Source organism: Gopherus evgoodei, chromosome 9, assembly GCF_007399415.2.
Source record: "Gopherus evgoodei ecotype Sinaloan lineage chromosome 9, rGopEvg1_v1.p, whole genome shotgun sequence".
NCBI classification, from domain to species: domain Eukaryota; kingdom Metazoa; phylum Chordata; order Testudines; family Testudinidae; genus Gopherus; species Gopherus evgoodei.
The window spans coordinates 84,831,349-84,849,084 of record NC_044330.1 but is presented as its reverse complement, the minus strand read 5'-3'; the positions used below and the strand labels follow the sequence as shown (position 1 = coordinate 84,849,084).

The 17,736-nt window shown below is 44.0% G+C and overlaps 1 protein-coding gene across 9 annotated transcripts in view; it reads right to left on the bottom strand.

Moving 5' to 3' along the window:
* Nucleotides 1-478: 478 nt before the first annotated feature.
* OPHN1 (oligophrenin 1) overlaps nt 479-17,736 on the bottom strand; it is a 126,157-nt gene continuing 108,899 nt past the window's right edge. For all 9 annotated transcript variants that reach the window (XM_030575233.1, XM_030575234.1, XM_030575239.1 and 6 more), the window contains 7 exons: nt 16,165-16,324; nt 10,514-10,661; nt 8,875-9,186; nt 5,911-6,076; nt 4,407-4,457; nt 3,421-3,471; nt 479-2,888 (listed from right to left, as the gene is read on the bottom strand). In XM_030575233.1, the coding sequence (XP_030431093.1) occupies nt 3,429-3,471; nt 4,407-4,457; nt 5,911-6,076; nt 8,875-9,186; nt 10,514-10,661; nt 16,165-16,324 (880 nt within the window). In that variant the 3' untranslated portion in view covers nt 479-2,888; nt 3,421-3,428. The remainder of the gene's footprint in view (nt 2,889-3,420; nt 3,472-4,406; nt 4,458-5,910; nt 6,077-8,874; nt 9,187-10,513; nt 10,662-16,164; nt 16,325-17,736) is intronic.

Below are 17,736 nucleotides of genomic sequence, written 5' to 3'. Positions count from 1 at the left end.
GAAATGAGAGCACAGAATTCACTAGTGGCTTCTGCCACATTCAGTTAAAGTTCAAGCCACTCAGTTGTTTTCATCCAGTTGTATTATACCCACCTTAGGAGGAAGAGGAATTATTTATAGCTTGATTTAGGAATTATGTCCAAGGCGGTAATGGGATGAAATTAAGGAAGGAATTCATAGGAAATAACAGGGAAAAACCAAACCAAATCAAACCCTTCTGAATTGTAGAACGTTTTCCTATTGGACTTGGGAAAATCAGCATTTGGAACTTCTCTACTAGACTGGACACTGCATTAATAAAGGGACAAATAGGGACCAACACTGTAGGAAGATGGACTAGATGAGGCTTGTCAGGTCTGCTTCATTTCCCCTTTCTGTGATCCACGTCAGAATGTACAGAGACATTAGGTGTCTGACGGGGCCTGGCTTACATACCATCTGGAGGGCTACATGTAATTAAAACAAGGGAGAGCATCGACACTTTGAAGGACATGTGTCCTGGGTTTTTACTTCATGGAAACTTGAACATCACAGCTAATCTAACCTTTTTACAAGACAAAATAGATCATGGTTGATGTCACATGGCACCTTAAAATTCAGAACAGCAGTGCTGAATCCCCAGCTTTCTTCCAGTTGCTTTGTTCATGGTCACAGACATGAGGGAATGTCCCTCAAACCCTCATCTGCAAGACCTTACGTATTAAAGCCATGTCACACTCATCTCAGCATACAACTGTGCTTATGGAGGAAAAAAGTACAGGACAGAGAGAAGTGCGGTTCATTCACATGCTACCCACCATTGTCTAGAATTAAACAGAAATTTGAAAAACAAACCTCTTCTGCTGGGTCACGTTCTTTTTCCCATTAACAAATAGCAATTTCTCCCCCAAAAACCATACCACAGATATCTTCCGCAAGACAAACGAATCTGGCTCTGTTTCTTTATTTCCTTTTGCATGCAGAAGATTGATCTGTACAGTTGCAGCGCTGGGAAGAATGATTAAGAGTACATTTCAAAAGGGCCTCAGATTCTGGGTGGCTCTCATTCTGAGTGACTAATATTTAGATACTTAGGGCTGGGTTTTAATGCTGCTGAGCATTTGCAGCTCTGTTTGAGTTCAGGAATTTTGGCTGCTGGTGTCTCAAAACTAGGCACCCAAAATTAGAGGGCATGTTTGGAAATATTGTCTGCTCTCTCTCTCCCACACACACACACTCTCTCTCTCTCTCTTTTGAGAGTCGTGGCCAAAATGGTGGCTAAATTCTCGGTGGCAGAATGGTGGTTTTGTGTCCTCTGTCCTTGGATTAAAAAGACCTGCATTAAAAAGGTTCAGCTCCACTGATACCAGATGAAATTGGTCCATAGACGCTGGAGAAGATTCCCCACAAGATTAGTGTAATTCTGATACAGGTGAAAGCACTGTACCACTAGCTCTCAGTTTCCATTATCCACACTTGCAGCTGGGCCACCTTATCTTTGTGCATTTTTAACAACCGCACCTAAAGAGACTGTTACTTTTTTTAATGGTGATAGTTATTTTCTTCTAATCACAAAAGTGTGTCATGGAGGAACTGGACTGGCTGATCACACGCTCTGAAAGCCCAGAGACACGGATGTGCATGATGTAATATCAATGTTTACATCACTTTTTTAAAAGCCACCTTTATCTGCCACTGCTACAAGCACACCTCTGGGATTGCCAGCCGGGAGCATGGGACTGCAGTCTAAGGGAACAGGCACACCATTCACACACCACTGTCATTTCCTGCAAAAATCAGAAGTACATTCATTAATGAATCAGGATTTCACATTAGCTGCACAGAGACAGGCGATGAAAACAGCTCTGAAAGCATCAGCGAATTGCATGCGCTGCAGTGGTCCTTTGGCAAGTCAGTATTTGTGCACTAGGCCCAGCTGGAATACACGGCATAGAGGTCTGCTTTGGTTTCACCCCCACTAACTTTATGGAAGCGTGTTTGTAACAACATGAAACCTTTTCTTCCAAGCAATGGGAAATCAGGGAGCAGCTCCACAAAGGCACCTGACTAACAGAACACTGGCTCCTGGAAATGGCTTGAGGACACTTGCAGCACGTAATGGGCAAGGTGCTGCCTTAGATCTTTGGGGGAAGGTAGGAAGACTGAACATTGCACAGCTATATGTATGCTGGGCTGAACACTGGCCTGCAGTGGAATCAGGACATGGACCCATATGGTTAACAGAGTTTTCTCGTAATGCACACTGATGCCTTAACCACTGAAACAACACAACGTGGTTTACTTAGCACTCAAAACAGTTTTTTTTAAAACAACATGTCAATGGCAAGAAGTTTCCAACAGCAAAAAGGTCTGATTCGGATGTCAGCTCGTCACACCCAGGTACCCAAGCTCTGGGTATTGGTCACTTGCATTTTGACTGCACATCCATCCAAACTCAATGTTTTTCCAGAGTGGAATTTCCAAAGGGTTGGAGGGCAGATTGCTTTAAGTGCTTGTTCCTATTCCTTCCATGGCCTGCCCTCCGCTCAGTTCTGCAGATTAGGTCTGCTCTCACCACTCTGTCAGACTCACCATTTATCACCCTCCTTAGACATAACAAGTGTCCTTTCCATGCTGCCCAAGGCTGGAGCTAGGGGAGCTGTGGCAAAATGGCCCCAAACAAACATTTAATTTAACAGGGACAAGGCCTGGGTCTTCCTCCTATTTCATCCCCTTCTCTTGTAACCGCATGAGCTATTCACAATAGTATGCTCCACAGGCAGTGTCCAACGGGGATAGCTGCACTCCAGGATCACATCACACAGACTGAAACAGTCTGGGGAGCAGGGGAGTCCATTTCAGAAGCGGGAAAATCTCCTGGAGCCAGCCAGGGTTAGGCGGATAAAAGCCTGAAAGAAGAAAACAATCAGGTGAACAGTGTGAGACAGTCAGTGGTGGCAAATACACATTGATCATTTAACCCTTAGAAACAGGCCTGAACCAAGCACGCCCTATTTCTGGGGCTGTTTGCACCTGGCCATGAACTTTGTGGGTGGCCCCTCACAACAAGGACTCAAACACACATTTATCTACCCTAAAGTCCAGTAGGACAAAGTAGTAGTGACCGTAGCCAGGGTTCACAGAGAACAGGCAGCAGCTTCTGCAGCAGCTGCAGTGGAATCCATCCCATGGAATAACATGGATTACATAGCAACCACGGAACACTGGTCTACCTTGCCCTGCTACACCGCAACAGGAGAGAGAAATGGGCCACTTCTGATGACCTCTCCTCCCCAGTCTTCTGCCGGAGAAGGCGAGAGGAGGCTGATGTCAGTCTCTCCTTACAAATTCTCATCTACCTCCAGTGGCCTCCACTCCACCCAGTCAGCTGAAGCCAGGTTACAATTATGCAGCTGGTTGCTTTCTGCGACAGACACGTACCTTTAGCCTCAGCTCTCATCACTCGGGAGTCTGCCTTGTGGTGATGAGGAGCTACGAGTGAGGGGATAGGGAAAGGGAGAGAAAGAAAATCAATGTAATAAACAAGTCTAAAATCACAGCCATGAATCTATGAGGAGGAATGGGATAGCGGGCAAGGTTAATGTATATTGCTTAGTACACTAGGCAAGGAAATTGTAAGCATCGCTACGAGAGACCCACCCCCCATCTGTCACTCTCTGAAAGATCTACACAAAGCCATGATTGTGCTTTTGGTACATGCCAAAAAACCAAACAGTGGTGCTGGTGATCTATGAGAATGGGGAGATGAAACCTGCATGTACAGGTACTGCTCAGATCTAAATTTACTGCAGAAAGAAAAAGAGTGAACTGCATCTACTTCAAAACAGTGCCACCCCACCCTGACCGGAGGATCTGACGCTGACTTCGAAGCCATCATATTCATTAATAGTGGAGTTCCAACTGGAAACCGATTTTGTGTAGTGTCAGTTTAATGTCTAATCCTGTATAAGGAGGTTATACTCTGCACTTCCAAGGGGACAGATTCAAGGAAGCAATCAGTTTCATCTTTTTGATGGTCCTAAGATGTTCAGGTACTGGGTATTGTGAAATACAATGCAACATCCAATACATTGGCCTAGAGCTGAACTCACATCAACAGAGTAATCCAAAGAAATATTTATTACCTAGCAGATGTGAGCTCAACCTACAAAATTCAGACCCAGATCTGGATTGTTATTCAGATCTAGACTGTGAAGGCCCCAAAGTCTGGTTTGCTTAGATGCAGCATTCTGGTTGGAAACCATCTCTGTTACCCAGGAATACTGAAGTCTAGGAAAGAACCAGATGGGGGCCTCCTGCCTGCGCTGCCCACTTATGATTAGAGGGTCACTTCTGTGCTGAGCTGCAGGCTTTTTTGTTTGTGTGTGTTTTTGTGTGAAATCACCCAAGTTCCTGGCATCTCTTACCTGCTTGTCCTCCGGGAAGCTGTCTCGAAGAACTTTGTTCTGGAGGCCACTCTGCAAAAAAAACCAGCAAGGTTCTTTAAGGTCTCCCATGACAAGGCAGTTATTTGATGAGACACTATTTGTGTCAAAGAGCAATTATTTGGTGAGGGGAGGGAGGCAGGCTGCCAATGGAAAGCACTGAGGATGGTCAACTATAGCTTCCTACCAATATCCTTCTCTGGTCTGATCAGAGATGCTACTCCTGCTCTCACACCTCTCGTTTTGCTCTTGCCGGACACAGTTCTGACCGCTTGCTGCTAGAGATGATGTCTTACTGCCTGCAGCCTGGCGGCCTAAACCCCTCCACACTGGCTCGAGAACCTTTAACCCCTGTATCCTTAATTTTATGACCTATGATCTTCATCGGACTTACCACAGACCTGACTTCAAATTGTAATTGTAAGAAAAAGGAATCACAGCAAATGATTAACAGTAATAGGCCAACTTTTGCCCATCCTTCCTCAGGCATGAGGTCCACTGAAACCAACAGGAGTTTGACCTGAGCAAGGAGTGCAAATTGCAGGATTTGAATCAACTACATAACACTGCTTAACTGAAAGTTATTCACCAAATCAAGCAGGACTATACCAGAGACACTATATGTTGGGAGCACAACGCACCGGGAACTCAGACTCTGCTCCTCTCCAAAGGACACTGCATTCCCCGTGCTGTGCCGTGACAATTGGGTATCGCACCTCTTGTTTCACGGAGGGCATGACACTTCATTGGCTTTTGGGTACTTAAATGGATTAATGTAGTCACAAAGGATGTTCCATCACAGCAAGTCACCAGCAATGGGGTATGAGAGGGCTTGCGGGAGGGAGCAGGTAGAAATCTTAACCCTGTGACTCTGTGATCTATAGGAGAGTGGGAAGAAATGCCAGAATAGAGGTCCATGATAAAGTATCAGGCAGCCAGTGTCAGTGTCAGACCCTGACAAGATGACAGAGAAATGAAAAATGTAAGCTCGGTTATGGTATTACAGCGCTAGCAGCACTGAGTGAATTCTTTGCTGATAACACTTAGAAGCCCTTCTGCAAGCCAAACGCCCATTGAAGTCAGTGGTGAAATCTTTAGCCATTCTTTACATAAGAACACTCCCATTGACTCCAATGGGATTGGTGTCCAGCTATTACATAAGTGAAATTGGAGAGCAGAGCTCAGTTTAATTAGTGGTCAGCTTCCCCCTCATTTTGCTTAGAACAAATCCAAGCAGCCTCAACTCTTTCTTGGAAAGTTTGTTCTTTTGTGTGGCTTGTTCATCAGGAAGTGATTAGAAGTTTCTCACACCATTGTTACTGGACACAACAGAGGGTCCTGAGGAGGAAATGGAGTCCCCGTGACTATCCTACAAAAGGCTCATGGTTTCATTAGACTAGTGCCATTGTATGGCTTTTATCACCTTGCCTTTTCCTTCCGCACATTTTGCACATCCCTTGCCTGCTAGGAAATGTCTCCTACTTACACAGATGAAGGCGTTTCCTCCACTCCTCCTGCTATTGGCTCAGGCTTCTGCTCCAGCTTTTGGGATGGAGGAGCTCTGCACGGAGGGTCTGGAGGTCTCACTGGCGGCCGTGTTATCACTGGCTTATCTCCAGGGGATCGGGCTTTAGTGAAGGTGTCGTATTCACCTGAAAGGTTGAAGATAACAAACACTGTCAACAATGCTTTGGAGTGAGAGCAAAAGATTGTGAAGAGGAAGAGGTTTCAGGCTGGTTGGAGAGAGGGGCAGTATGGGAATCTAACCACACAGAAGCAGACATTACTGTTTCATGGTAAACAGACCCTGTTCAATGTCTCTGAGGCTATTATTTGAGATAAAAAATTAACCACAAGCTTTTCCAATGGAAAACATGCTCAGTGCTTCTCTACAGAATCAGGGAGAGATTGATTAAATTCTAATGCTGAGTCATAGCTGAGATTACTGCAGTTCCTCTTAGGACCTTCCCGAGCCTCTGCTTCACCAAACTTCACACTAGGTCTTTATTCCAGGAAGCTGGACTACATTTACCCCGCCCCATGCATCTTCCTTCCCCTTCCCTGGCTTCCTATCCATTCCATTCACCAGCTTCCTATCCCTCTAACCCTGAGTTCCTTGGCCTGGCTTCCTATCCATCTCAGAATCCAACCGAGCATTGCAATCACACTTTTCAAAACTCTCCATGGCCCCACTCCATCCAAACTCTCTGACCTGTTATCGACCAAGGCCCAGCTCAGCCACTGCACTCCACCTACTTTGGCATCCTGCATCCTTAACTTGTCTTGCCATCACTGGCAGAAGGTTGTGAAGAAAGATGCTCTTTCATTTGTGCCACTCAATCTCTCCAAATCCTTTCTCCCTCCTTCCTCTGAAACACTAAATCATTCTTTCTCTTCACATCTCACCTTCCAAGCCACTGCCTAACTTCTTTAGGAAGCATTTTGACTGATTCATAGATTATGAAACCAGAGGAAACATTGTGGTCATCTAGTTTGATCTCCAGCATAACACAAGCCATAGATTAATTTCTGTTAGAACTTGACTATATCTATTTATCTCTCTCTCTCTTTTAAATCAAAATTGGATTGTTTTCTAAAAGTTTCCAATGATGGAGAATGCACCACAAACCTTGGTAAGATATTACAATGGTTAATTACCCTCATTGTTAAAAATCAGTGACTTACTTCTAATCTGAATTTGTCTAGCTTCAATTTCCAGCCACTCAATCTTATACCTTTGTATGGTAGACTGAGGAGCCCTCTTCTATCCAATTTCTGTTCTCCATGTTCTGTAATTATAGATTGTGATCATGTTACCCCACAACCTTCTCTTTGATAAGCTAAGTAAATTGAGCTTCTTGAGTCTCTCACCATAAGGCATGTTTTCTAATCCTTTAATCATTCTCATGAATTTCTTTGGACCCTCTCTAATTTTTCAACACCTTTCTTGAATTATGGACACCAAAACTGGACACAGTATTTCAGTAGTGGTTGCATCAGTGCTAAATACAGATGTCATATAAACTCCCTACTCCTACTCGAGATTCACTGTTTATACATCCCAAAATCGCATTAGCCTATTTTGTCAATGTGTGTACTTCGGACACACTGTAGAGATGCAATGTGTTACATTATAACAACATCATAACTTCAAATGCTAAATAGCAGTTTATGTTCACCCACTTCCATCTGTAAAAACCATCCTATTATACCAAAAGCAGATTTCTAATACTCATAGGTAAGATTTATATGAGATCAGTAGTATTATTTAAATTAACTTTATGGTTGTGCTACCAAGCCAAACCTTGTTGTTCTTTTTTTTTATTATACCCAGGAGTCAATGTTAAGTGTGCAGCCTACTGTTTCCTTTCTAAATGCGAGACTGTGAAGGCTATTAGGTTATGAAAGCATCTAACAAGCAGTCAGATGAACACAGGAAGAGCTGTCAATGCACAAATCAATCATCTTTTTTTTTTTTTAATAAACAACCCACATCTGTGTCATTGGACTGATCTGTACATCTTGGCAAAGTACCACACCTTCCTTTACCTATTTTAAATGGAAAATGCCAACTTAAATTTGGTCCCAAATTGATTCTTTTAAATTACCAAAACAAGTTGTTTTTTTTAATCACATTTGTGCTAAATAGAAATGCTTCTTTGATTTTTTAAAATTCCAGTGGAAATGGATGAAATAAACCTTTCCCTGCCAGTATGTGCAATCCAGACACTGCAGCATTAAGAACCTAAAAGGGAAACTGACTATAAGCAAAAGTAAAAGTGACTTCATTGATTTTCTTTGTCTGCGCTCAGAGAAATACAAAATGCAGGCGCACTGTCTAAATAGCTAAACGCATTTTGTATATTTCAAATTACTCAAGTTTTCAATATTTAAAGCACTTATCGTAGAGGGTTCTGAATAATTTCTATTCACATTTGAATTCTGATTTTACAGAGTCCATTGAGCCACTATGTGATCTCTGAATCTAAAGGGTGAACCCTTGCATTAGTTCCCACCATGTCTAATGCTTCAAAGGACTAGTCTACCATATCAGCATTGCTACATAAAGCTCTGAAATAGCATAGGCCAATGTATGTCCTTTCCTTCATCAGTAAGCAACAGGCTGAGCTTACAAACCCATCTGTACTAAAAATGGGCTGAACGCATGATGATTGGATCTGGATCAGAACATCCTCAGAAGGAGAAGGGACCAGCTCCAGTGGTCCATGTGAGGGTTTTGATCTCAGGTCCCCTATTGTTGAACTGCATGAAAAGAGACACAGGTTGCAGAAATAGAACTTCCCTCTGCAAACCCCCTACCCTCCAGTCGGACAAAACACAAAACATTTGGGGTGCTTGTCACAAAGTTTGTTGTGATTTCTGCAGTGCAACAAGATGGGCGAGAGTTCCATCCGAGGTCAGCTGAGACCTCCCAGAGCAGAAAACTTACCCTCCTTGCTGTATATCATGGGCCTCAAAGTAGGCCTCTTAGCATGGAGAACGGAGGTCTTTAGAGCAGTGGTGCCAGTCACCACTCCGTTTGCAGCCTTGTTGGCGAGCTTAGCTCCCCCATCCTGCAGCTTGGACACCAGCTTTCCCACAACCACTTCAGAGTACTGTTCATGCTTGCTCTCTGAGCCAGGCCTTCCAGGATCAGCCTCTCCTGCTCTCTGTGTAGGCAGTCTGCTGCGATGTAGTGGCTTGGGGGCTTCTGTGCTATTAGGGATGATGGTGCCATTAGGAGTCTGGTCATGGCTGTCACCTGTGAACCAAAGGAAAAGAGAACAAATACGCATACCAAGTGAAACCCTGAGATGCACAGGGCCTGATTTTCGCAAGTGCTCACTCAGCACTCACTGCTCTCAACAACTTTGAAAAATCAGGCTCAGAGTATCTGTGACAGTAACTAGAAATAAGCAAAACTGCCTGGTCTGCTTTCATGGTCCACACTGACTGCAGTGCAAAAGGTAAATAGCTTGCACTGGTGGTGAGAAATAAGTGATAGTGAAATGTTATTTCAGTTTCACTAATCTAAAGTGAGAAAAGGAAACCTACTGATGTACTTTTAAAATCTATGAGTTTTAGAGGGACACTGTTGACTTCAATTTTCTAGTCAATTTAAAAAAATTAAAATAAAAGTAGTTTCTAGTAATACACTTGCCTGTGAATCCCCTGACATGGTTTTACTACATTTTCACAGTTTTGCAACTTCCCCCCCCATCGTTGCTGTGTGAAAGATCCACACAGGGTGCACCATAGCGAAACTGGCTGTACTACAGCCTCAGACTGCAAGGTGCTGAACACCTTGGTCCTAATTCAGCAAACCTTTAAGCACAAGTTTAACCTTAAGTACCTGAGTTGGTCCACTAATTTTAAGGGACTACTCTAATGCTTAAAGTTAAGCATTGAACAGGAGAGTTTTGGCAGAGAAATGCTTTAATTGGGGCTTGTTAAGCAATGACTCAGTTCCTTGCTCTTATTTTTCTTGCGGTGCCTCACTTGATTCACCTTAAATTGCCAGTGACTCAGGCTCATCAAGAGCTCCCTTGGTATCGAGCTTTGGTCAGTACAAAGTAAGTCAATCCTAGGGCTTGAAGGAAGCACTGATCTGCTTAGCTTGACTGTGCTCAGTTGCTCAGCACTGCTGGAATCTAGGCTAGCTCTGCATCTCATACGCTGTGCTAGAGAAGATACTTTTATTTTTCAGATCTGTTACATTACTCTGCACTTTCATCTGTGGAACTGTGAGCCCTTTCCAATGGAAGAGCACTGTGTTTAACTTAGATCTCTGAAATATCAAGCTATGAGAGAACCCTGCTCCAAAGTAGTTTAGGAGCTGTTGGATCAGAAGCAGCCTAAATGCAGATATTTACTCTCCTTCCACTTTCTACAAGAGGAAACAAAAACCCCAAACAACCCCTCTTCCCACCCCATACGTTAATGCCCTTGGAAAAGTGATGCTACTGCTGCTGCAGTTTCAAATCCCTCCCTCCCCCAGTGAGTGGGAAGCTGGGATCCAACGTACAGTGCCGACAAGAGAAATGTAAGAGCTGGAGATTGAGGTGGTATTAGTGAACAGCTCAACTGACCTTGATTTTCTTCCAGGGAACCACCATAAAAGACAGGTCTTTCCCTCAGCGGGCGCTTGGAAATTGTGATGGGTTTGTGCCTTCGGGCAGCTACCCTGGGAGGAGGTACTGGAGGGGCAGCACTGTCCTCAGGTGGGCTGGAGTAGATCTGTAGGGAAGAGGGGTTTAGAAGGACAGGATTTCAGTTGATCCTCTGCTCTATTGTTATTTGACACTCACTATACTGGGCCAATCAGGCCAGACTCCTGGAGTTTCCCCTGAGCCCCTTAGTCAAACAAATTATTAACTAGAAGACATTCTTAAATGGGCTACATTTGACATCAAGATTCAAAGCTCTGAACAGGAAGGAAGAATGGTCTTGGATTAAAAGCACAGATCTAGGAGCCAAGAGACTAGGGTTTCATTCTTGACTCTGACCCCGACATGCATCTGTGATGCTGGGAAATTCAGTTGGCTTCTCTGTGCCTCAGTTTCCCTCTGTAAAATTGGGATTATGTTATTTCCCTCCCTCACGGGGGTATTGTGAGGATGTATTTATTACTATTTGTAAAGGACTGGAAGGTGTTATAGAAGGACCACCTCTTACTACTGTTACCATTGGCTAGGCAATGTTAATCATTTAAATCCAAAAAGAGTTGACTTTGGATTTTCTGCAAAGCTCCTGCTGTTTTAAGCTTTGCTGATCACGATTCATGCATTCCCTTACCAAAGGACAGACTCCCACCCCAAAGCCATGTAACTCAAGAGCCCGGTAATAAGGGAAATGCAGCTCACTGCGATAAAGTACACACGTAGAGATCAGTCCTAAACGGTCCAATAAGCGCTGGGTGCAGCTGACCGGGGGAGCTGCAAAGGAGCCAGGTGCAGCTGAGCAATCCTGGAGTTAAGTTTACCCTTCCTCCAGCTTAGCTTAGAGCTGGTTTAGGGTTACTCTAAACTATGCTGGCTGAATACGTCTCTCCCCTGTCCCCATAGGGCTGGTAGGTGAGCCAGGGATCACTAGAGTGCAGCAATGCTCTAGACAGGCCCCCTTTCTCCCCAGCACCTGCCAACGTCCTCTCTACACCAAGGCCAGGTGAGGGGATAGCATTAGGACTGCCAACTGGTTAATATTTAAAAAACGGACACTGCAGCAGGAGTGCTGGAACCTCCCCTACCCCTTACTCCCCCCCAAGGCCCCATCTGTGCCCTGCTTCTTGCCCCCCCAGAGGCCCCACCTGTGCCCTGCCTCTTCCTCGCCTCTTTCCCCGAGGCCCTGCCCCCATCCACTCCTCTTTCTTGTTGCTTGCTGCTTTTCCCCTCCCACCCACCACCCTGCCCGGGTCAGGAGGGACTTGCCTGCAGAGCCGGGGCTGGGAGCTGCAGCCGCCCAACACAGGTAGGAGGCAGCCTCAGCTGAGTAGGGGCTGGTGCAGGTGATGATCTGCTGCCTATCCTCCTCCCTTGCCTGCAATAACCAGACTTTGGGTGTTCAGTCAGTATATCTGACTGGACACTGTCAGGTTCTCTTTTCGACTGGACTTTTTGGTCAAAAACCAGGCACCTGCCCACTCTAGATAGAATATGAGCTGGCTATGGACAGTCCTACAGCACCCAGGAATTCTCCTGTGCTGGACAAATCCCCAGCTGCCTGCTCGTAGCAGCTTTTTAGTCTGTTTGCCCCATCAGAGCAGCACAAAGGTGGTGGAGCAGGGCTGAGGATCTGTCAGATGCTGTACAACCACTGAGATTTGGGGAAAGCTGTGCATTACTGTGTTCATTAGGCTGCTATGTCTCTGGGTGTGGGCTTTTTTCTAGACAGATTTCCTGTTATGCAGCTTTGCACGCACCCACTTCAAAAACCGAAATGCTAAACTAGACAATGCTATGAAACAATGCTAATAAAACGTGCCTTTGCACATGATGGCAGGGCATGTTAACCAGGCCTCAAAGCAGACAGTTGATGAGAAATGACTAGTTGTGCTGAGAAGAGCTAATTTAATCTTCTGCAGAAATCATTCAAACAACCCCCGCATTAGCATCAAAAGAAACCATCAGACCCATGGCCACTCAGTTACTAATTTGTCTTAAACAATCATTGATTAATAAGTCTGGTTCCCCATCATACCGATCATCCAGCCCTTACTTCTGACATGGGCTGGTTTTAATTTAGTTGCTTTCATTTATTCAGATGCTTTGTTCACAGTTGAAGAAGCATTAATTAACCTTTGGACAGGCTTCTGAAGACATAAAATGCTATATGAAGGCTGCAATCCAACTGCCATTGAATTCTTTCCACTGACATTACAGGGGATTAGATTGGGCCCTAAATGCTCAGTTATTGTATAGGCCAGGAATGGATGGCCCAGAGACACTGTAAGGGGATACACAGATGTTCCGTTTTAGATCACTGATCTAAATTTGGCCTGAGTTGATAGAGACCAAAAATCATTACAATCTGACAGTTAGGTGGCCTGTGTGGAATGCATTGCTGGTCACGGACAAGAATCCCAATTGTAAAAAATGTCATAACTGACTCTTCTGATAGCAGCATTAGCAGAAAGAACAGAAAATGAATGAAGGCTAGAGACTGAACCACGTTGTCACTGGAGAGGAGACTCTCACTGCGAGGGGACTGCCCGTTCTGCATCTGTTCTTTGTTCAGGGATTTTGGGGGGGTCATTCATGCATGTTTGAAATGGAATAATCACTTTTTCCCCTGCTCCACCACCTTTGTGCTGCTCTGATGGTGCAAACAGACCCAAAAGCTGGTACAAGCAGGCAGCTGGGGATTTGTTAGAAAACTGATTTCTTTCCTCTTTCAAACCAAGAGAAATTCTGTGAGGTCAAGCAAGTGGGATGAGACAGTGTAACACTCTCCAGCTTCTTTTTCCTGAATCTTCTTGGGTCATGAAGACCTGGCAGAATGTATAAAAGTGATGACGGGTCCCAGGCATCTCAGCAATCAGACTCTCAAAGGTCTAACTGACAATACCAGCACTTGAGCAGCAGGGAGCATGATCTCTCTCTACTGACCAAGCAAGTAAAGGGATGTAATATTTTCAGTGGCATTAACCATTTCTCAACCTCTTAGGTCAGTTTGGTACAAATGCTGTTTGTTAGGATTGGGCGTGTGCCCCTGCTTTTTTCCCATCTCTCTTTGTATTCAGCATGAGCGATCTTCCATGCCTTGCAGCTCTATGCACACACAGCTGCCTCTCTGAATTCAGGGCAAGAATTCAGGAATCTCTTCCAAACTCCAATCTCTTCGTTTTGGATCTTTTGCCTTCAAGATCCTGTGACATAAAGCAGCTGTTGATGTTTAACAGACTCTGATTCCAGTGGTTCTATTCGTTATACTTTTTCTCCATCCTAGAATACGAAGGTCCAGAGTGTTCCCTTTGCCTTGATGCCAAGGAGGTTTCTTTGGCACTATTAGCTGCTGAAATATGCAGTGCTGCTGAAATATGCACTCGGCCAAAGCTTTCCAAGCTGCTGACACAAGCCCTGCTTGCTTTGTGTATTTTGAAATGAAAATCAAATTTAAATAATTCAGAAATATGATATTGACCCAATCTCAGCATGAGACACTAAAGTTCATACAGCAACAGGAGTTATTTCCAGAGGAACAACATTTTTAATTTAGCTGTGGCATGGAAATTTAAGCTCTTGAAGCAATAATTACCCAAACTGACTTAGTGAATTTCCTTGTCCTTATAGTCTTCATAATGCACTGTATAAATAATATACCTATTCTAATTCAAACTCATCTGAAGTATTTGCTTATATGTCAGCTGACGATATTTTAGACACTGAAGCTGCATTTATAAGCTCAGTCTAATAAAATATTACTAGCTTAACCTTATCATTGCAGAAATTAAAGGTAAGGAAGTGGAGGTCTGGCTTAATTAACATTTCATTCTAGAGCTTGGAGATGGCAGAGTAATCATACATTTTCCCTGGCTCCCTTCTGCAGGCCATTATCTAGGCTGCAGGCCCTGTAACACAGAAGAGAGCGAAAGGCCATATTGTAGTGCAGAATCTGAGCATTTAACTTATAATCAGCTAGCTGTTCAGCTAAAAGAGCTTCCTAGGGAATGGTTTCAATGAACTGTAGAGAGACCAAGATGTGTTATTTTCACTGGCTTCTTGTCAAATTCTAAATCCAACTGTCCTGCGGGTACTCAAATCTCCATGGATTCATCCATCCTACCCCAACCCCCAGCACCACCATCTACTACTTACTCTTCTCTTCTGATCTCTGCTCTACCTCTGACCATACGCCCACCTGCTCAACTACTGTACTCCTTCACAGGTGACCTACTCTCCCCTCCCCAGAAGTATATGTGTGGGGGGCGATCACTTTTCACTTGTGCTGATCTGTCTCACAGGAACTCTCTCTCCATCCTCCTCAAAGGCAAGTAACTACCTCTCTTAAAGCATGCTTCACAGCTTTTCTCTTCTCGTATGGCAGACTTTCTCTGTGAAGTATTCTGTGATCAAGGGCATGCAGTAAAGATAAAGGGCCAAATTCATCCCTAATAACTTGTGCTGTTATTCAGGAATGAATCTGACCCTAATACCTTGTACTGCATATTGCAGCTGATCAGTTTTCACATTTTATTATAAAACTCAATTATACTCTTCCAAACCACCCCCCTCAAAATACCAAATGATTAAATTTATACCAGATATTATTAGTGACAAATCACTAACACATAAGGTAGCGGAGTATTCTACATTCCATCACAAGGGAGAAAGCCATGATCAACATCAGCTTGCTGTTGTGTGTGTATATATAAACACATGCTTTTATACAGCACTGGGCATAATGAGGCTCCAGTCCTGATTGAGGCTTCTGGCCACTACTGTAATACAAATATTAAATAAAGGTCCCATGAATATGAAAATCTTGGTGCAACTTTAAATATGGAGCTGCTATCAATACCTCCATAATTAAATAATAATAACGTGAACTCTTTCGAAACTCTGTATCAGCAGATCGTCCTTTCCGCCAGTTCCACTGTCGAGAGCTTTATGGGAAAAGTATTACTCTATCCAGAACTCAAAAACGCCAGGTGTATGCTGAAACTTGCACTAAAGACCCCACTCCCCCCAATTGGAAGCTCCTCTCACAAGAGATCACTTTGAAGTGCCACCATGTGAGGCTTTCTTCAATTTTTAGTTAAAAAGATCCTATCTAACAGGCAACTTGCTTTTATTGATCCTTTAGGAAGTCACTTAAGAGAGACTTCACTCAAGAGTAGTTCTACAGTGACCTATTTTGGATCATGTCAGGTGAGACCTATTGTCCATACAGTTTGGTTTTCTGTCCCCAGTCTACACGAGTTGCTTCAGAGGAAGCTGTAGAACTCCCACACTGCACAGTTATATAGCAAGTTTCCCAGCAGGGAGTTTCTTCTGTTAAAGCAGTTAGTGCAGCCCCTTAAGAAAACCAAGACTTTATGAAGTAACCAAGGAAATTGTGAAGAACATGTGATGGTTACAACTTTTGGTTCCACTTTGTGCATCTCTGAATATTACAAGGAAAACCATAAGGAGAATCCAGCAAAACAAGCCAGTGCTCCAGATCACGCAGCGCAATGATCCACAAGGACTTGATAGAGCACTAGCAAGCTTCCAAGGCAAACTCTTGAGGTCTGGTCCCATACCTTGTCAAAGTGCTCGATGAGGATCTCAACCACAATGTTTTGGAACTTAATATTCATCATGGCAGCGACCGTGTCCTCCTGCGCCCGCATAAGAGTGGGGCCGAATATAACCCCCATGTTGGATGGGGACATCAGATTCTCTCTGCTGTGCTCACACACGCTGTTGAGGTGGGCAGAGGAAAATAAAATAAAAAGGTGAGATTAGAAGACAATGTGAAAGGCCATTTAAAAATTGGAAGATTAATTAATTCAATTTCCTCCATATTGCTAAAGCAGAACTAGTTTTCCAGTGCCCATGAAGCTGGTCATAAAACATATATCTGGCTATGACAAGCACATTCTTAGTCGGTGCAGAAAGACTGAGATTGTGATGTACTGGCATTGTTATTGGATCCCTTCGAATGTCTGGCTCTTCTTTTAGAAGGATCATTACGCCAGGAATTATTAGCTGTCCGTGCTACATGCATGTTAAATGAACCATTTATTTTGGAATGATTTATTTAGCCAAGACATGCATTGGGATTTTTTTTTTCCCGAAGAAGAACTGCACATAAGGATGGAATCTCTAGAAGATTTCAGAGAGATCTCTATGGTATTGTTTTTCTGAAAGTGTCATGGCGTTCAAGAAACAGAGTGCTATTTATGTAACTGTGTTTAGATTTCAGTGCCATACGCAGCCCCATTGAATAGCACCAACTGTGGAATGATTTATAGGCTAATCTAGGAAGAGACCACACAGAATTCAGGTATAGATTTAGAGTCTGAACTTCAAGGGCTGGGAGCAGAGATATTCTAATGCTGAGCTCTGAGTTTTACTTCTGCCACCTACCTCCTATTGGCATTTATGAGATTTCTGCCAGCATCAACAAGGTAGGGAATAGGGCCCTTAATGCAAAACTCTGTGTAGGCAACAACAAAGCTACTATTAATAATGGGTCAGCCTGACTGTAAATGGTACCTAAAAAGAGGGAAACCTTGCATCTTCTGCGGAGAAGTTTTTTTAAAAAGATCATGTCTGCCAAAGGCTAGCGACAACTCCATGTTCCAGGACCATATAGCCAGCCTTCTTACCCCTGAAATAGATGAGTTAAGACCAACCAGCACCAAGATCTATATCCCCCTTTGGAGCTGCAAAATAAATCCCTGCCCAGTGTGGTTTTACCAACCTAAACCAGCCCTGCAAATGTCATGTTTTGGAAGTGGCTCTTCCAGTTTGGCCAAAGCACATCCTTTCAATCTGGAAGCCAGTCCCACCCCAAACCATGTCTGTTACTGAGCAGAACTACAGCATCTTTCCCTCCCCTAGAGCTTCAGGATGGCTGGCACAATGAGCACCGCCAAGAGCTAACTCTCTCTTGGACTCTCATGTGAGATGAGGATACCAGGTTCTGCCCCTTGCATCCTCACATTCACTGTGAAAGGAGGGCAGGAAAACAGCAGCTCCAGTGCCTTCACCATCAATGAACCGATCCTTATTGGTGCTGAGTGCTCATGACAACAGCTGAAGTCAAACAGAGACACAGCTGCTCAGCACCTCAGTAAAATCAGCTCCTAACTGGACATTAAGGAGGG